Below are 21,748 nucleotides of genomic sequence, written 5' to 3' on the forward strand. Positions count from 1 at the left end.
GCCTCATCAGGGACGGTGATGAGTCTGCGGTGTTGAACAGCTGGTCCTCTGGTGTGGTCAGAACAACCTGGAGCTGAACAAGCTCAAAACTGTGGAGATGACAGTGGACTTAAGGAGGAGCCCCCCAACACTGCCCCCCCTCACCATACTCAACAACACTGTGTCGGCTGTGGAGACCTTCAGGTTTCTGGGATACACAATCTCACAGGACCTGAAGTGGGCCCCCAACATCGACACCATCAGGAAAAAGGTCCAGCAGAGGCTGTACTTCAAGTTCAACTTGTCTCAGAGCTGCTGATTCTGTTCTACTCCACCATCATCCAGTCGGTTCTCTGCTCCTCCATCACTGTGTGGTTTGGATCGGCCACCAAACAGGAACAGACTACAACGGATTGTCAGGTCTGCAGAGAGGATCATTGGTTCCAGCCTGCCCCCCATCCTGGACTTGTTCACCTCCAGAGTCAGGAAACGGGCTGGAAAGATCACTGCAGACCCTTCACAACCTTGACACAAGCTGTTCCAACTCCTCCCCTCTGGTAGGCGCTACAGAGCTCTGTACGCCAAAACCACCAGACACAGGAACAGCTTCTTTCCACTGGCCGTCACTCTCATGAACAATTAATCAGACATTTTGCATCTTCATTTGCACTATTATCACCTTCTGCACTAATATCCCAAATCCATTGTCCATTCTCATTGTGTTGTTCTTCATGCTCATATATATTCTTAGATATATATTTATATTGTACATAGTATTTAAATGTGCATGCTTTTTTCTGTTCTACTTGTCTTTAATGTCCTTGTTTTTATATTTCTCTTGTTTATTGTATATATTTCATGTGTGTGTATGTACGATGAGAGTAATGTGTAACCATGTATGCGCACGCATACATGGACAATAAAGCTGATTCTGATTTAAGCAACATGGACAGAGTGAATAGATTCTACAGTATAAACTAACTCTTGGTGGCTAATTCCAGTATTTTTTGAAATACTCAATATATTTAAATTTTAGTCCAGCAAATACAAATAATTTACCCACCACAGTTTTGCTCCTAACCGTGAATTTAGTGGGAAATTATGACAAAATGACCCTTATCATAAGAGTCCTTTGAATAAATATACTGAGACATTGTGACGTGTCTCAGTCAGACACACAGCTGTGAATAATACAGCTGATTGCTTTGGTTCGGCATGCTGCAGGCTGTCACGCTGCGAGGGCCCTCTGCGGCTCATGAGTGGAATGGAGCCATCTTTAATGTTATTAGTAACACCTGCGCTTTTGCTAGTCAAAATGTCTGCTGTGGAAAATAGTTTGAGGGCGAATGATCAGTCGGGATGATTGTTCAAATAACGCAATTTAGTCTGAATATCGGATTACTATAACCTACAATAAAGGAGTTTTTTCGCGTTTGGTCAGTATTACTGCGACCTATCTGAGACGATGCGAACTTCGTCACGTGTGCCTCATTTCAGCACGAGACAACCGCAGTCACAGGAGAGTGTCTCCAGCCTTTCTGCTAGCTAGTAGCCTACGGTAAGGTCGACTGTTACCATAACACCCCGAAACGATATATAACAGCGACATGACCTCAACTCCTTTAGTAGCTTAACAATACTCATGTCGGCGTATAGTTGCATACCGTAATTAACAGTTTGTCAGTGGGCGGCGCAAGTACATATTTTTAACTTCTATTTGCATTGAAGTGAAAGCGGTCATGATAGACTGGTTGCATGTCACTCAAGTCCGTAGCTAAGCTACTGGGCTCACCGCCTGAAGGCGCCAAGTGGGATACAAAAACAGAAGGTTGGCCACATTACTCTAAATATAACTAGATTGTTTACTCGCTCTTTTTATATTTTTAATGAATATGGTCCAATACGCAGACTTGTTCTGTGGTTAGCTGTAAGCACACAATAATCTTGCTAACTAGCAGTAACCTAGCTAGTTGAACAACCTTTCCTGGCTCAGTAAAATATCAGTAAGCATAAAACGTTAAAGGCAATAACTACATGTGTGGCAGAGCTCGTCCTTCATAGTCCCTTTTTTATTTATTTTTTTACCACTAACTTAACGATTTTACAGGTCATGCGGAACCAAGTTCACAAGCACGAATTCCGCCCGCTTACTTAGTTGCACCACCGTTAGCAACACATGCTGCTGGTAGCACATGAAGCTGCTAGTTGGTCACACTATGGCCAGAGCTAACATCACCTGCAGCTGGAATACTCTCTGCGGGCTCCCGGTCAGCTACAACAGCAAGAGAGAGAGAGTTGGCCATTGCTCTGTCATTGTATCGGTGGTGAATCAAACTAATACACGTGGTATCAAGGTTGATCAGTGACAAAAAACAACCAAACCAGAGCCCAGCTCCTTATCCCCGCTGCTTTCCTGCAGCTTTCCTGGCAAAAGTAGAAAAGGATATAAGGATTACAAAGGTAATTGGCACTTTTTTTTTTTTCCAACAAGCTCATTTCTACAGTACATTTCGTGCATGAAAACAGTTCACTGTGCTGAACAAAAAGTACACACAGTAATTAAACAAAGAGTAATATAATTACAAGATATTCAGTACAAAGAAAACTCAAAGCACATGAAATCAGACATGCTCAAAACATAGTTGCTCATGAAAAGAGAAACTGTTTTAGCCTGAAAATTGCTCCATTAGTGCACTTCTAAGATCATCTGTCTTTTTGTTGCATGAAACTGACAGATGTACAGGACTGTCTCAGAAAATTAGAATATTGTGATAATCCCCATACGTGTGATTTAGTTTACTGAACCAAGCTGAGTGTTTTTCAAGGCTCAGGAAACCCTTGCAGGTGTTTCGAGTTAATTAGACGATTCAAGTGATTAGTTGAATACCCTACTAGTATACTTTTTCATGATATTCTAATATTTAGAGATAGGATATTTGAGTTTTCTTAAGCTGTAAGCCATAATCAGCAATATTAAAAGAATAAAAGGCTTGCAATATTTCAGTTGATTTGTAATGAATCCAGAATGCATGACATTTTTGTTTTTTTAATTGCATTACACAAAATAAAGAACTTTATCACAATATTCTAATTTTCTGAGACAGTCCTGTATATTCTAGTTGCCTTTTAAAGTTGCTGATAATTACAGATATTTTATATTTATTATTAAGTATAAAATATGGTTATAAGTACAAGTTTATTGTTCAGTGAGGAGAGATAAAAACACTCTGAGGGTGCAGAATGCACATTTAAAAGAAAATGTATCTGTTGCTATTTTTTAGTTTGGATTGTGTAGTCACATACAAAAACTTAGAACAAAGTAACTTAAAATACAGTTGGAAATTAGGGTCATAATCTGTAGTGCTTCTATAATTTGATTGTTTTAAATAGAAGTGCTGCTTTGTAAATGATCAGTAAGCATATATTCTAACGAATGAGACGGGCTTCATGTGGCGTCTGTCTTTTAATACACATTCTTTTTCTTTTTTTTAAAAGGAGGTTGGAGCCAATTTTAAGCCATACACACTCCTGCAAGAACAGTGTGTTACAATGTGAACATGCGTCATGTCAAATGCTACAGTGATGAAAGCAGGGTTAGATGATGCTAACAGTAACATCCTTCCTCCCACTCCTGTAGACGGCAGCAGTGCAGCCATGAGGACATTTGCAATGCGGAGTGAAGCCAGGCAGCTTCTGCTAAACAAGTTTGTGGTGGTTCTTGGTGGCTCAGGTGAGACATGAACAAGAAGTTTGTTCAGAATCAGCTTTATTGGCCATGTATGCGTATGGAGCACTTTCCTATCTTTATTTTAAGAGGGTGTTCTTTCTATTTGAGAGCATGACTAATTGATTTCACTTCACATTTTCTGTGCTTCAGCCTTTATCCTCACACTCAGGCTGCTTGTGTGCTCGTGAAACGTCTGCTCTCAGATTTCTCCTCTGCTCCGTCAGCCTCATATGCTAGTGAGCATCTGTTTCTGCTGGTGGAGAATGATGCCAGTCAATGCAACACGAGCAGTTTTATGTGGTTTAGGACCGCAGCAGCACGTTAGTACCATAGTCAACAGGAATACCAATGATGATCAATAACATACACCACGGCATCCAGACCTTCACTCACTAAAACGGCGCATCGCTACAGAGCTAACGTTAACTGTGCATCAAGCGGAGACTGAAAAAAAGAGCCCTTTTAACACAAGTTTGTTCAGTTTAAGTTTGGAAGTGATCTGCAAGACTCAATTTTAATTACAGCGAGGTAGGTAGCTTAACGTAGGAAGGCCATGGATGTATTACGAAGGTCATCACCGCCCATCTGCAACACTTTAAGAAGTAAAGCAAACACGCGCAATGAGGCACGCATCATTTCAGTGGAATTCTATTGGTTGGGGAATCTTGACAAGTTTGTTGCACCAAAACAATCCAAGATCAGAAATCAGCAGACGTTTCACAAGCACACAGAGCCAGCCTGACTGTGGATGGCGTTTTAGGGAGAGCATTACAAAATCTGAAGTGAAATCAATAAGTCATGCTCTCAAATTGAAAGAACACATTCTCGAATAAAGAGATGAGAAAAAAAGCTCCCTTTCAATTGTAAAATGTTTCCTGAAATTGTTTCGGAGAAGGTGCCAGCTTGGATTTAATACCATGTTCATTATTTATCAGACACAGAATCTTCACATCTTGGCAACTATCTTGCACCCATTAAAAACTCCACTTCTCCAAGTTCTTTCTCATCATAATTAATTTAATTCTTTGAGTAAAACCTGTTGCATCTGTCTTTTGATTTCAGTGCAGCGCTCCATGTACAAAGACCTGGTGCTGCTGCTTCAGAGGGATCAGTACTTGACTTTGCCTCAGCTCAAATCCAAAGTAAGTCGTTCCACAAGAGTTTCATTCACATGAAAAAGCACCAACATACCTCTAGTCCCACTTTTGTTTTTTGTTGACTCAAAGGCCTTTTGCTCAGCCTGACTTGCATTCCATCTTTATCTATTGGAAATAAATTGTCTGTCAATGAAACAAAGGCTGCCAGAACAGAAAATATGAAATAAAAAGGATAAGCCGTGATGTTCACCAATATGAACACACAACTGTCTATTAGGGGTAGGAATCACCAGAGGTCCCGCGATACGACATTATCACGATACTTTGGTCACGAAATGATATCACGATACTTTAGTCACGATATATTATTGCGATACTGCGATATGCTGAGTATTGCGATAACATATATTGCGATTTATTACTTTTTTCAACTTCAAATGATGTCCCCAAAGGAAAACTGTGTCAACATGTTTTATCTAATAAGATAATTTTCAGTCTGTTCATCTCACTTCAATCATTTTTATTGCAGCAAAATAGGATTGTCAAGCTGACAGACTGACCAACACTGTCATAAATGTTGCATGCACCTGACTGAACTGTTTGTGTTGCAGTCTGCATAGTCCAATTTAACTGAATGCAAACGTGTCTATAACTTCTATAAGTACGATATAAGAGTTATATAACTCAGTATAACTTGCAAGGCGTGGACGTCGAGGGCAGAGAGCCAGTTATGCGCTGCACTCTCCCCATGAGCCTGCTGCTGTTGGCAGATGTAACGCCCGTTGTGAGGCCAGATTGAGCGTGTGAGCGAAACACTTCACATGCAGGAATCCCGCGAACTGAACGGCAACGCCCACGTTAGAAGCGTTGTCGGTTACAACCCCCAGGTTTTTGTCGGCAATCCCCCATTCTTGTGCTGCATTTTGCAGGAGGTCTGTCATGTTTGCCCCGGTGTGACTTGCGTGTACTGCTCTAGTTTGGAGAACGTGAGACATCAGTCGCCAGTCCTCTGAGATATTGTGCTGTTATAGTCACATAGGAATCCACTATGCTTGACGTCCACGCATCGCAAGTTAATGCAACTCTTTCTGCTGTACTCAAAGATTCCTCCACTTTAAGATTCACTTCTCTGTAGAGCTTGGGCACGGCTGTCTGAAAAAACGCCACAACGGAGCCATATCCATGTGTCATATTCATGTCCTTCTTCCCTCCCTTGTTAAAAAATCCAAAATAAGTCCAGACGTCTGATTTAAACGCGGACGGCGCATTTCTGATTTCTTTCTCCGATGTCTCCATCTTTGTTTTGACCAATCACACTGACCCGGGAGCTCTGCTGACCTCACCAGAAAACTCTGCACCATCTAGTGGACTGAAAAAGCAATTGATTTTATTTTTCTAGTACCAAAAAGTTTATAAAATATCGCGATACTATGCTGTATAGATTTTTTTTTTCCCCCCACCCCTACTGTCTATCCTTTGCTTTTCTACCATTTGGATAGACCATATTCCTTTATAGATTATGTAGTTTTATATATCCTATGACGGTGGATCCCAACCAAGGGGTCTGGACAAGGGGTCACACAATATAGCACAGGGGCCCCAGAATGAATAATAGGATGAAAATGTGTTCTGCTACACAATGTTCTGACATACTGACATAATAGTTGTACTTCATACACGTTCTACAGACTGAAGGTAGCTCTTAAGTTGCTGAGTTAGGGTAAAGTCCCTGAATACCCTCTAAATAAGGAGAACTCTTACTTTTAAAAAGTAATTGACAAAACATTTAGGGCTGAACAATGTTCTTCTGAATCAGTCAGAAGTAGAAGCTGAGTTACTAAAAGTGAAAACTTGGAAATTCCAGCAGTCTGGCTGCATAACTTATCAGACAATATACTCCCCTTCTCACCTAAATTAGTTTAACTGTTCATTAAAGCGGTTATTGATTTTTTTTTTTCTCACATTAATGGGAGGACATCGTGAAATGGGTTTCTCGTCGTGATGAACCTACAGAGAATTATCTGCAGCTCCCCTGGGCTTTACGCAGCTTTATGAAATTGTTTATTACCTGATAAAAAATGTATAATTCTACAATTGGATGTAAAACAATATCAATATGTATATAGTGTTTGATATAAAATATCATTGATTACACTATTAAATCAATATACAGTTACATGGATACAATCTGCAACACAGCTTCTGTTCAATGAATAAATATTGATCCATCAATCAAACATTAAATTGAATATGCCTTCATGTTGACTGACACAGACCTGGTCCCCTAACTAATCACAGAAACATGATGTAATCCTTAAGAATGGGGTTTATTTTTAGACGAACTACTGACCCATTTCTTAAACTATGAACTGTGCTTGTGTACTGGAAGAAGAAACACTGGTTTCCTGTGCTGGCACACTGGAACGTAATGTCTCGCTGTCTGTGGTGCAGGGAGAGTTTTCCTTTGAACAGGACGTCCTGGTGGAGGGAGGTCGATTTGGACCCATGACGAACGGCACAGAGTACAGAGAGGTCCGACAGTACCGCTCCGACCACCACCTGCTGCGTTTCTACTTCCTGACACGAATCTACTCCCCGTACATGGAGAGCATCCTGGAGGACTTCAGGCGAGGAGTCAAACCCGATATCATTGTCATCAGCTCCTGTCTGTGGGACATCACCAGGTAACCAATCCTCATATGCTTTCTATTCTATTAATTAACTCTTTGGAACTTCAGTCAGGTTATAACAGGTGGTTCTATATGGAGGAAGATGGTTACCTTTGTCTTTGGTCAAAGATGGTCTCTGGTGTCACGTGTGAATGTCCATCTTTCTCGGACATCCACCTCCCTGTGGATGATGCGAGTGGTTTGGATCTGGTGATCACAGACTGCTGATTAGCTGTCCTTGCATGTATGGTTGAAAGTGTGACAAACTGGCAAACTAGTCGAGTTTCAAAACGGGGCCTGAAAGAGGTGTATGCCACTTCCCACACTGAAGTTGAGAAACTTTGTATTCTGAATAGTGATTGTGTTCTAATCATTTATTATAATCTTGAGGGCAAAAATAGCCTCTCCACGACTGCAGTCTGGACAGGGGCTCAGTGTGGGATACAGCTCAGAGGGTTCTAGAGATGCAAGCCACAGAAGAACCTCCTCCTGGGATTTGTTCTGAAGTAGAATAAAGATGAAATTATTCTTTGAAACCAATGGACTGTGGTGGCGCAGTTAATGTAACTGGTATATAATGCGTTCCTATCAGGGCTATGAATGAGTCCACTCACCAGACAGACTCCCTCGGTCTTGAACTGCTCTGTCAGTGTCCTCATCTCAGCATCCCCATACTGTGCACAGTCTGTCTGGGAGAGAGCCTTTCTCTGGCACCAAGTATGCAGGGATGTCATCCTGCACAGGCTTCAGACCAGCATCTGATTGGGGGCATGCCTGCCAGCGATCCTCGACTATGCTGTGTCAGGGATGTTGTCAGCACTGTGACCTGAGGTCAAATGTGACAGCTCGGCTAGGAACATTATTCAATTAACAGGAAAATCAAGGACTGTTGTATTGATCTCATACCTCCTCCACCTGGGAGAAGAAAAGGCTTCTTTTGGAAAACCAAAACCTGCCGGTGAATCTTCTCATGCACAAGTAACATTAGGAAAATTATGTACTTCCTCGTAATTAAAAACCGCTAATTTCAATCATTGCCTCTGTAAGTTACTACCACATCTACTCTGCTCAAAACAGGAAGTCACTGGTTAAGTAGTATAGCTTGCCTCTTGCTCAATTTGATGTGGCTGCCTGGGTCCAGTGGGACTCTACGGCTGGTGCTGAAAGTTGAGAATATTTTAACTTATGCGCATCTAAAAACGTGAGAATCACAAGAGAAAAGTGCACGGCAGGCACGCCATACAAAAGAACAATGGCTTTGTGGCCAACGCGTTTCTTGCAACGTCTCTCGTTGTGATCGGGGCCTTAATCACTACGTTAAGCAATCTCAATTTGGTGGCTTTTGTCTGGGCAGAGATAAAATGGGTAGGTTAACTGTTTACAGCTTAATTGTACTGTAAGCTTTATTGTGTTGTAAATTTAAGATCGACAAGTCTTGATTAATGCTGCATTGAGACTACCTTATTTATTGTGCTTGTTTCTGTGTTAAACATGTTACATTGAATGTGTTGTCCCAAGCTGTGAGCCCCTGCTTGTGTACAGGACTGTCTCAGAAAATTAGAATATTGTGATAAAGTTCTTTATTTTGTGTAATGCAATTAAAAAAACAAAAATGTCATGCATTCTGGATTCATTACAAATCAACTGAAATATTGCAAGCCTTTTATTCTTTTAATATTGCTGATTATGGCTTACAGCTTAAGAAAACTCAAATATCCTATCTCTAAATATTAGAATATCATGAAAAAGTATACTAGTAGGGTATTCAACTAATCACTTGAATCGTCTAATTAACTCGAAACACCTGCAAGGGTTTCCTGAGCCTTGAAAAACACTCAGCTTGGTTCAGTAAACTAAATCACACGTATGGGGATTATCACAATATTCTAATTTTCTGAGACAGTCCTGTATGTTTCTGCCACTGTGTAAATCCAGTGCGCTACGTTTTATCAGTCAGAAGACCAGCGCCATGGACGACGAAATCAAGTTCACTCGCCGGGTTTCTGAATGATAAAAGGACAGCTGTCGTGTATTTCTGCGGCAGTTAGGATTGTCTTCGCTTTGGATGCCTTCCTTTTTCTCACACACACTGCACATGCACACAGCTCATTGACACAAGTAGCTCGGTAGTATAGCTCTGCTTTGCTCCACGCCAGTGTCTGTCACAGACCTGTAAACCACGTCCTCAATTGTCCCTCACCCCTAACCTTTTAGGTGTCCCCACAATCAGGAACCCTCCTGTGACAGCCTTTCACGGGATCACGTCCACCATCTTGCTCCCTCTCGCTCCTCCCCCTCCCACCTACACACACACACACACACACACACACACACGTGGGCCTTCCTGCTTGTTATTGTAGCTGTAGAATAGATGTTTATTGTATGTTCTATTAATTATTGTTTAAGTCCAATAAACTTTATTGTCTTTTGTTAAAGAGCAGTTGTCTTATTTTTGCATGTTGTGATAACAGCTGGTTGTTCCCAGGGGGTCTTGATATTCATGCTTATTGATCATTTTAATATTAATTAGATTCATATGAATAATTTTAAGTTATTTTCATTTATTCATAGTTTTTCATTTATTCACATTATGGCATTGCCAATAGATGTGCCATTGGTACAGGAGCAGTCTGCCTCATACTATTCATTTAGGTTCTGTAACATACCGATGCTATACATTTGTCAACTCCACCACTGAAGTCCAGACTGAAATATTTGGAGAATTGAAAGGATTGATTCCGATATTCACGGTCCCATAATGAATCCTTTGATCTTGTGACTTTTCCTCCAGCTCCATGAGGTTCACTCTTTGGCTTTCAGTGTAGTACCTCAACAACTGTTGGATGTATTGCTGTGAAATGTAGTCCAACCATGTCCCCTCAGGAGGAATTGTAATGACTTTGTTGATCACCTGACTTTTTCCCTCTAGATTATCACTAGCGCAAAATGTACATTCATGTTCCCCTCAGGGTGGATTATCTTTTCTTTTTTTTTTCAAACAGCACCATCATTGGGTTACAGTTTTAGCATGCTAAAGTAAGCTGGTGGGCATGGTAAATATTAAACTGCTGATTGTGAGGATGTTATGTGACCACTGTGCTAGTAGCACAGCCTCAGTGCTGCTAGCACAGCTGTAGACTGTTCTAGTGAGATCATTCATCTGCAACAGGCAGGACTGAGCTCTGCTCAACGTTACGGAGAGTCTAAACCACAGCAGCACTATTGTGAGCTGGATCCACATTATCAAGCACTTCAGGTTCACCACCAATATGTTGCTATTGGCACATGCCGGTTGATATACACTGAAATGATCTGAGTACATGTCTTGGGTTCAATAACCAAATATGATCAGTTAACATCATTTAGGATCAATATAAAAGATCTTTGTTTAAAAAGAATACCAGTTTATCCATCAGCCAGTTTTGGTCCTCTTGATCGTCAGTTCTAATTATGATGTGGTCAAAATTCTTATGCACTTTATTGTGCATGTCTGGATCTATCGCCACACCATTGGTCATACGTTCATTTTATGCAATTCTGCTAAATTCAAAGCACCCCATGTGTCACAAACATGGCACGTGGCTGTCCACCTCCACTAGTCTGCTGTGGAGTTAGCAGTGACGAGGACTGCTTATCAGGGGAACTAGACATCCCAGTTTACCACAAAAAAAGTTGATATATTCTACATTTCATAGACATTTCTAGTGATGACAAACTAGAAATGGCAGCTTAATTTTTACATATCTGGTGTCATTTTTTTACATCCCAGGTATGGCCTGGAGTGTCTTGGACAGTACAAAGAGAACCTTCACAAGTTCTTTGGCCAGATTAAAGCCATCGTTAACCGCGACTGCCTCATCTTGTGGGCTCTGGCTATGCCGCTTGGCAAGAAGATCAAGGGTGGATTCTTGGTGCCTGAAGTGAGTATCTCTCAGCTGCACGATTTCATCCCAGCCAATCACCTCAACATCTTCTTCTTTTTATGGGCGTCAAATAATTAAAACATGCATTTTTATTTCAATTTCCAACAGAACAAGGTTTCCAGCCAAACCTTTTGATTTAGATTTTTAACCGAAATGAATCTGCAAAAGAAAATAAGAATGAATGTGTGTTCCCATCTACGTGTTTTATACCCGCTGTAAAGAAGCTGGCGTGAAGCGTGCAGGTTAGAAAAAGAGGTAATCACGCCCTGCGTGTTGTGTGCGATGCTCGGTCATCACTCTGAATTCCTGTTACTAGGCATGCACCATCAGAGCATTGCATTTAACACTTGACTTGTTTCTTTACAGGGCTTGTATAAAGGCAATAAAGTAATAATGTATATGAGATATGCAGAGATAGGCATTGTGGAGGTTGGTTTATGGCATTTAGCCTCTTCCGCTGGTTGTCTCGCTTCTTCACCATACATTGGTTTGTAGGCCCTCTGGCGTTTTGGAGAATACTGCAACAAACAGCACGTTAAGCATAACCGCCTTTGTACGTGCTCGTAGCGTGCGCCTGCAGGGGCTCACTATACGGTTTAAGCTTTAGGGGTTGGTTCCTCAAGAGAAATGGCAGGCGGTGCTAATTCTCCAGTCAGCTGCTAGAAAACCACAGCAGAGGAAGAAGGAGCAACAAGATTACACAATTTTAAAAGAGCTTTTATTGTCATGTGTTAGTGTGAGGACGGTCTCCTCATTGCTCCACAGATCTGATGTTTTTGTCTCCTCGGTGGAAGCATGACTGGATGTTTAAGTCACGAATTTCATGTAGTCATTATTTATTCATTGGTTTGTTTACACTTGCTTTTATTGATACTCCAGCCTTTTTGCTGTATTTTTTTATTATATTTTTTATATTTCAGGGTGGGTGGAAACGCAACTATAGGCTTTAAAATAAGGTCTCTTTGATTGTCAAGACTCAAACGACACATTTTCTGATATTTGAGACCAATGCGTCACAATATCTCCATTTCAGAATTTTGTCTCAATAATACATGTCATATGCAGAGACAATGAATGATAATATTGCATTATTTACCACCAAACACAAATCTAGAATTGTTGATGAACCTGTTCCTGTCATTGAATCACTGCAGGTGAGCCACTTAGCTCCCACGCTGCGTTATGACATCATCGAAGCCAACTTCTACAGCGGTCAACTGGCGGAGGCCTACGGCTTTGATGTCCTCGACCTGCACTTCCACTTCCGCTGCAGGCTGCAGCACCGAATGCCGGACGGCGTCCACTGGGACACGCTGGCCCATCGACGCATCAGCAGCCTGCTGCTGCAGCACGCTGCTGAGGCCTGGGGAGTCGACCTCTACGACCCCCCCTCTCCTGCAGGAAGAGGTTGGTGTGCACACAGCTGATTGATATACTGAGTGCTGACTTGTTATTGGTGGAGCATGGTTCAGTCCAGTGGCTGCTGTTTACTGTGTACTGCTGATCAAAGTGGTGCTCTATAGGAAGACTTTTCCTGGAGCTGGTTGATTCTGCATATATTAGTATATGTCACCCAACATGTGCTTCATTCATGTACTGAGGATAGACATGAATATTTCTCTGGGTTACAGTAGAAGTTTTTCATGCCTTCTCTCCTAAATACTGTTTGAAAAGCTTTTACACCAATCCAACTCAATACTTTCACTCCTGGAAATAAACTACTCTCTTCAACAAACTGTATCCGTTTCACCCGACTGGCAAAATGGGTTGTTCCAATGGTACGGCTGTTTTCTATTTCTGGGAAAGCAGCCCACACAACATGAAAAGAAACGTGTAAAAATGACCATGTTGTACCTGCAAGAGGATATGTAGAAACAGACACAAACATGTCAAGAGATTATCATCAGCACATCATCTATTGATCTATCTGTTGATATATTATGTACATATATGCTTAACTGACTGTCTTGTCTTACATCTCTGCATGTTTAGTGCTCCAGGGTTATAGAGAAGACTTTGGACACCGCAGTTTCAGACCTGAGAGGCCCCCAAGGCCCCTGCTGGACTCAGGTCGGTCTAATCAAGTTTCTCCTATTGTCATTCAGAGGTTTGGACTCAGTGGCCCCAGTTTAAATACTGAAGAATGCAGTTTACTCTCAGAAATAATCAGCCTATAGTGACCAGTATGCCTATACTGTATACATATTCCTATTAGGGGTGCAACAGATCACAAACCTCACGGTTCTTGGGTCACAGTTCGGATCATTTTTCAGATCAGCAAAGAAAAGGGGAGGAGACAAATATAACTTTGCTTTCCATTTATTAATTAAAGAACTTCAAGAACACTTAAAGCAAAGAACTTTTGGGCTATAGTCCAATTTGAAACAAAATGAAATAAATAAATAAAAAAACATTCAAGAATCCTCAATTCTGTTAAGTTTAAGTGCAACATGAGGTATGTTGATGCCCTCGTCCTTTGATCAATACTGAAAGAAAGAAACATCCAGTGAGCTAGCTTCCACTGCTTCAACTGAACTGCTCGGCAACAACTTGGGTCTATGTTTACTTCCTGTCAGGTTATGTCATTCAAATACACAATAATGTTTAGCATTACTGTGAAATGGTCTACAACTCTACATTTGTTTTCAAAAAGATGAGAATATCTCCATTGTCTGGGGAGAGGGATATTACTGTTGGGCCTGTCTAGCTTCCACTCTGCTCCTTCTATCAGCACCTGCACCAGGTGTGTGTGTGTGACTCTCACAGAGGGGGCGTGTCTACAGCACCGGACTATGACTCTCCACTCCGCCGTGATGAAGTGAACCGTCACAGTCAGCCGTTGTTGTGTGTCTTTCTCTTTAAACAACGCCTACATACCGTAACGGTTTTGTCCACCACCCTCATCCTGTCATTAGAAGTTACAGGGAAGACAAAATGCTCCCAGATGTGCGACTTAAATGACGCCGGGAGCTTCTGAAGCTCCTCCGCTCGCCGTGACTCACCGTTGAATGCTTCACGCTCCGTTCACGTGAACACACTACTGCTTTATATCTGTTCACTGACACTCTGCATTGATATTCGGGGACTTGTTACTTGAAAAGGAACAGCAGCAGCACAACTTTATTACACACTGTGATGATTCAACTGTAAAAAAAAAAAAAACTCAATTAATCCGCGGTCCACAAGTGTGCCGAACCGTGAGGTGCGATCCGAACCGTGAGGTGCGATCCGAACCGTGAGGTGCGATCCGAACCGTGAGGTGCGATCCGGATCACGGATCGATCCGTGATCCGTTACACCCCTAATTCCTATACATGTTATTCCTCTGCTGTCTGTATCTCAGTACCTCTCCAGAGATGTGGCCTGGTCCAGCACCAGCAGAGGAACAGATCAGACAGATTTCAGCTGGTTCCCCCAAACTCAGGTAACAAACAGTCTCCGGCCTTTAGGGTCGTACAGCGCGTGTTGCTCTTTGGGAACATGGCGGTTTGTGCAGTAACATCAAATACTCATTCAGTCTTTGGGTGGGACTCTTTGCTGATTGAATATAGATCTTTCCATACTTGCTCTTCATTGTTTCCTCCCCAATATATCCACACACTAACCCTTCCCCCCCGGAGTCCCTCTCACCAATTCCAGAGATGGTAACAGATAAGTGGATGAATTCCTACAGGTTTGAAATCCTGAATCCTGGAATGCATCACATTACTGAAGCTAAAGACTTTACTGTGACTTTAAATGTATACATTACTAGCGTCATCAGACAGTTCAGCCTCCCCAAGAGGCTGTTTGACAAAGGAAGGAAACATTTGTTCAAGTCAGGAATCACGTTATGGTCAAATCAAACGTGCTAATTGAACCCCTGACTGAGGTGAGTCCAACCAAAGTTGTTTCCAGAGTTTAGATCAGTACAAAGAACACAAAGAAGAAAGTTAAATGATTACGTTAAAAAATGTTAAAGAATGTTACTTAGAAGACTTATGCGCAGTTAAGATTAATCAAATGCTATGTTTTTCTACATAATGTTTCATAATAATAAATATGCTGAATAATGCTACATTCGCACATACAGCACAGTACTGACAAATATTGCACGGTCTAGAGTAGAGCGTTGTGCTGTGATGGTCTCGGTGTCGGTTGGTTCTGGTCCTGATGGAGCTTTCTGAACTGGCAGCAAGCCGGGTGTGATTGGTCAACCAGTATCCTACCGGCCCGCTTTCTGCACCTGTTCACAGGATGCTCTCCAGTCTGCGTTTGTTCTGTTAAGTTCCTCGGCGGACTGGTTATAACAGAGGAGGACGTTACCCACACAGTAGAACATTACATGTGTGCACCAGGCGAAGGTGATGCAGACAAATCCAACAGTTTTGAGAAAAGAAAGCAAAAATAATAGAAGAAGAAGAATGTTAAAAAAAAGTTGTAAACCTTTCAAAATGTTTTGTGTGTGCTCTCAAGACCATAATTCTATGAAGTTGTGAATTTTATCATTTATTTTTAATACACAATATGAAGAGACCCATTTGTGTCTTTGGTTGGTTGTTAAATGCCTTAATGTGGGTTTTTCTAGTAACGAATGACACATCTGTTGTGGATTGGACGTCAACCCAGAGCTTTGTGTTTGTGTCTTGTATGTGTACAGCAGACAGAGCCGTGTGCATCAGACCCCTGCTGCCCACACAGCTGGCCAACCAGCCTGCACAGACCGCTGCTCTCCACTATAGAGGTGACTGATTGAACACTTCCACATTTTCTTTATCATTCTCTCCAGAAGTGTGGACTCCTGCCTCCACAGACTGGCAGCTACAGACTTTCCCATTTGAAAAGATCCAGCAGGTTAAGGAGATGAGCTCAAACTGTGCCACGTAGCAACAAATAACAGACTGAGTAACACGTTTAAACCTTTCCAGCTGTCTGGTCAGTCCGTACTGCCTCATATTTACTGCTATTCTTCATTATGCTCTCCACATTACATCAGTACAATTTAAATGTGCTTTTAAGCTAAATGTTTAGTGTTTGGTAATTCTTGTACATAAAGAGACACTCCTGCATTATGTATTTGTTTTTCTAAGAGATCAGACAGAGGGAGTAGTGACATCTGGTGGTGAGTACCAACACTTTCCAGCCTCATCTATACTGATGACTTACTTCAAAGTAAAGAATGTTCTCATCACGGTCTGTATGATCGTCATTATCCTCTCCCAGTCACAATGTTTTGACCCCTACTACTGTGGCTCAGTGGTAGAGCAGGGTCGTCCTTCAATCAAAGGATCAACTAGTCCATGTTGATGTGTCCATGGGCAAGACACTTAACCCCAAATTGCTCCCGTAGACTGTTCCTGTGGTGCATGAATGTTGTGTGAATGATGAGTTAGTTCTGATGGGCTGGTGGCACCTTACATGGTAGCCCATGGTAGTCATCAGTGTATGAATGGGTGAATGATGACATGTGGTGTTAAAGAGCTTTGAGTGAAAAAGAGATATACAAGTACAGACCATTTACATTTGACTATTTGTCAACGATTTGAAAGTTTTGTCTCTTTTTTTACACACAACACACCATGGTATGTTTTAGCATTTAAGATACATGCTGTTTCCTCTGACAAGCTCACCTGTTTGCGTGTTATTTAGAGTTTCACACAGGTTTGTATGAAGCGCCACAGTTCACAGTAAAAGAATCTAGCTCAGTAGGCTTGTAGCTCAGTGGACAGAACCTTGTGCTCTGATGTGATGAAGACTGGTGGTGAATGAGGAAGAAGAGTCCGTTCTTATTAAAATGGTAACTGACAGCAGAGAGGAGAACAGCGTTTTATTGAAGTTAGACAGCAACTATATGATCGGCTGAGGCGGATCGTGGTTGCTTTAATTGAGACTGAACCCCATCAGTGAGCTGAAGGAGTAGAGGAGTTTGAATGAATTAAAGCGTAAAGAATCTCCCGGACTGAACTTCCGCTAAGCTTCATTGGGACGGGCGAGATCAATCTGGATGAGGAAAGTAACCGAGCCACTCGCTCACTACCACCACTGAAGAGCCCATAATAACCCCCAGCTGCTCCAGCAGAGCTGCTCAGTGGCCATCAGACTGTGCTTGTACTGGGCAGCTTCCATGTGTGAGTGCAGTCAGGGAATCCCTGCAAAAAGGGGCGTGGCTCCCAACTGGGACTCCCTGAATAAATATGGGTTAAAAATGAGCAAAAGTTAGTAGAAGTGTACTGAGGGACACAAAAGTGCAATCATAGTAAATGGTGACTCCACAAAGAGCTGATTACTGCAACATAACATAACATAAGAAACGTACCTTTCAGTCTGTTCTTGTGAAGCTTCCAAAACTACATGTTGACCACAATGGGGCACTAAACGCAGGATGAGAGTTACAATACTAGCAGCGTCGGATTCAAACAGCTTCAGGGAATCACTGCAGCATCTGTGAACGTTGCTCTGTAACGTTGCTCTGTAACCTATTTATCGTTCATTTCCAACTCCAACATATCGGCCCCGTCACTAACTCTGTAGTCAGAGGAAGAAGCACTGCTTTAAATTACAACCTCCTTCAAGGACAAAAGGAGCTGGAAAACTGAAATGGAAGGAAGACGGAGCAGATAAACCGAAGTGAAGTGTGGACAAGAGCCGTCTCCCCGCATTACACCGGGTTTGAGTATGACAGTGAGCAGGCTGCCTCTGAGAACTTTACATTTTTCCAACAAAAAAGCATTGAGGCATGCTTCACATACTTCTACTTTAGTTTGAGTGAGTCCCAGCTGAAGGTGAACGCTGGCAGTCTGGGATGGAGGACATAATGTTCTTTAGGATTGTCACTAGCCGTGTTTCCTTCAGTGTATTTGTATGCACATTTTGAAGTATCATTAGTAAAGTTGTATGGAAACAGCAAAATTCAATAAAACGTCAAATTGCATGAAAAGTTTTTACTCTAAATAAATTGTGACGTAGCGAACCTTTGACTCACATGTCTGATCAGCTGTGTTCTCTGACTCGTGCGTCAGAATCATTGCATTATTTGGTCTTCTCCAGACAGCAAGAAACGCATGGCCAATATTAGCTGCCATGAAGAACAATTAGAACTTGCCAAATTGAATCCTGAGCACATTGGAGAACGTCAACCACCCTGATTATTCTGGGGGGTTGGGCCTCCATAAGGTTTGTCTTCCCCTCCAGCCATGGGGAGCCCACAGAGACAACTTCTGACTAAAGTACGCTTTGCATAGTTTATTCGCTCCAAACCAGTTGATGGAAACGCGGCTCATTTCTCTTGCAACATTTCAAAAGTTTGCTTAAAATTTGCTGGATAATTGAATGGAATCGGGACAACTGATAGAGCTCCAGAGTTCTTTGTGTGTTCTCTTGAAGACCTAATGAAATATTATATTATATATATATATATATATATATATATTTTTTTTTTTTTTTTTTCTGTCTTGATGTTAAGTGTTCTCTGAGCTTGGGGATTGAGGGAGCACTTGCAGGGCTAGTTGGGGAGCTAACTGCTAATATGAGAGTGTGCCGGGATCTAGTGCTAGTCCGTCACACTAGCCTGCAGATCTTAACTATTTCCTCTGTACTGGGCTGCCATTTTGTTCTCACAATTGTACATAAATACATTTTTGCAATAATTATTTTAGGAGGAAAAGGCCAATGGTACAATGAGTGCAAATTAGTGCGTCAGAGTTCACCAAACTTCTCTCCCAGGTGGTGAAATGTCTGCTGGGTGAAGGCTGAAGGCTTGGGGGCCTTTTGGCTCCCGCTAGTAAAGTTTGGTCACTCCCTGTGTGTGGAACCACAGCTGCAGCCCCTCTGTGATCGATGCTAATAAAACAGCTGATTGGTTTTATATACTAATGCTGGCTTGAATGGCTTTCACCACAACAGTTTGATGTCTTGTGGACAGAACTTTTACGCTATTGCTCAATAAAGCTTAAATACGACAACACATTTTCATTATCTCCAAACATTTGTGAAATAGGAATTCAATATTTTGGAAACGCAAGGCATTTTTATCAACAAGCCTCTCGTGGAAATCACTTCTGCGACCTATAAAATCCCCACAGGCCCTGTGTCTGCTGTTTCCCCTCAAGCGTTTTATGTTTTTTATAGCTGTACTTGGCAATCAGACACGTCTGCCCACTCGTCATGGTCCACTGATTGCATCAGTAGAGTATTCAGCCCTCATTCACAGCCTTCACTTGCCGGCCTTTTCACAATAGCTAATAATGAGCCTTTGAGAGTCCTGAAAGCCGTTAATCAGCCAGAGAGAATACTAGACCGGCTCATGCTCTGATTTCTCAGTGTTTTTTTATGTGTTTAGTATATTGTCATATTACTCTTTTTTGTCATATGCCTACCAAAGCCCCTGACCACTTAGAGAGTTTCCATTAAAAGCTTCATCAGGACTGATCACATTCAAAACATTATTCCACATGACAAAGTGGAGGATATTAGTATGCAGCACAAATGTCATCAGAACTGGATAGAAAACAAACTGGACTGGTGAAATAGTTACTGCAGGAGATGGCAGGAAGCTCCATTGTTAATTTATGGAGCCGAGAAACAATTGAACCTTTTTAGAATTCAGTGTGAAATGGCAGAAATATAAATATATATATACAGTATATTTGTTACTAGTAGGGATGGGGATTGTTGTGATTTTATCGATACTGCTTATTGGTTCTTTTTGATGCTTTTGTGAAAAAGAAGACAATTAAAGTCGTGGCTGCAGCCTCAGACCAACAATCGACTGAAAGCTACTTCTGAGGGTTTTATTGAGTTTGAGACGACAGTTCTCTCCTGGAGTCAAATGTAGCCACACTTTGGATCTTTTTCTTCTCTCTGCCATGGTGTGTGTGTGTGTGTGTGTGTGTGTGTGTGTGTGTGTGTGTGTGTGTGTGTGTGTGTGTGTGTGTGTGTGTGTGTGTGTGTGTGTGTGTGTGTGTGTGTGTGTGTGTGTGTGTGTGTGTGTGTGTGTGTGTGTGTGTGTGTGTGTGTGTGTGTGTGTGTGTGTGTGTGTGTGTGAAGACTCCGCCCCTTGTGCACAGACAGAGGAGGTTTGCAACAGTGTTTGTTTCCGTGGAGATCTCCCTCCGTAACCTCTAAAGTAGTGATAGCAGATCCATTAACTCTGGACCTTAGCGGTAGAACTTAGCTTATTTTATCATTGGTTTTGTTTTTTCTGATGATCACCAGGACTATTAAGATCAGCCCTAACCTTGTTCTCCTGTGTTTTCTAGCTATAGATCCAGCCATGCATTACTCTCAGCAGCTCAACAGGCAGCATGCGGCTGCTGCTGGAGTCGGTCGCCTTCACACGCTCTTCCCTGTGCAGCCTCGTCCTCCTGCAGGTCGACGGTTTCCTGCTGATGGAAACTGGAGGCTCTCCGGTCAGTGTAGGTCTAACACCGAGTCATCAACACTGCCTGCACGTAGTCTGTGGCAGTGTGGCCCTGTTGTGACTGAGTCCTCTTCCTCTGTTGCTGACAGATTATAACCCTTTGCCCTCTGACTACCTGGAGCCAAGGCAGCAGGTTCATGCTCGGGTCAGAGCCACCTGCTCACAGATGGACTTCAGTGCAGGTATGATGCTTTTTATAGTATATATTATATATCATTATCATTATAGTATTAGCTGAGGAGATGCCACGTAGACCTTTGCGTTATTAAGCAAGACCTTCTCCCATTCAGCTGTTGACTGATGGATTAACTAAACTCACTTCAGTGGAACCAAAGAACTGACTGCCAACATTTACATTGTTAATGGAGGAAATAATATTGAAGAGAAACAACTTTCTTTCATTGTAGGAGGCCTGATATTATCTCAGCTCAAACTGCTTCAAAGCAGACCTATCTAAGGGACATGAGTTTATTTCTCTGTCCCCCTCCACTCCAATAAGCCCCTCCCCCAAGAAATCTGACATTACTGATATACAGAATACACTTTATTTATTTATTAATTTTCCAGGTGAAGGTTTCAGGTTCTATCCTCATTTCCAAGCAGATGATCCCTGTATGAGGAGGAGGAGGGGGACTCACTTCAGGACTCACCCGTACCCCTCCCACCTTCCCCGGGTGACACCCAGACGGCCTATGTATGGACGGTGAGCTGCAGACACAGAGAGCCATTACAGCAGGGACACGAGGAGTCTGGACTCAACAAGACCGGAGAGATGTCCACAGACGAGGATCACTGTTAGGAAAGCAGGGAAGGGAAGGAGGTTAAGTGACTTTCTGTTGAGATCAGTAATTGAGGTTGGTTGGAAGCACAGTGACACATGCGATACCTGCGTTAATGTACTGGTCAGTGTTTCTACATGTTCCCCAATCCAGTCTAGATTTTAGGTGAAAGGATGT

The 21,748-nt window shown here is 42.1% G+C and overlaps 1 protein-coding gene across 1 annotated transcript; it reads left to right on the forward strand.

Annotated features, from left to right (window-relative positions):
- Positions 1–3,633: 3,633 nt before the first annotated feature.
- Positions 3,634–21,591, forward strand: LOC306714597 (PC-esterase domain-containing protein 1A-like; the record flags this gene model as incomplete). The annotated part of the gene is made up of 11 exons (XM_079184643.1): positions 3,634–3,709; positions 4,769–4,848; positions 7,255–7,487; positions 11,242–11,392; positions 12,550–12,802; positions 13,388–13,465; positions 14,739–14,819; positions 16,035–16,118; positions 20,632–20,781; positions 20,882–20,937; positions 21,478–21,591. The coding sequence occupies 11 exons, from the start codon at positions 3,634–3,636 to the stop codon at positions 21,589–21,591; spliced, it is 1,356 nt and encodes a 451-aa protein (XP_079040769.1).
- Between the last annotated feature and the right edge of the window lie 157 nt (positions 21,592–21,748).

Source organism: Pholis gunnellus (genome assembly GCF_910591455.1).
Source record: "Pholis gunnellus genome assembly, chromosome: 23".
NCBI classification, from domain to species: Eukaryota; Metazoa; Chordata; class Actinopteri; order Perciformes; family Pholidae; genus Pholis; species Pholis gunnellus.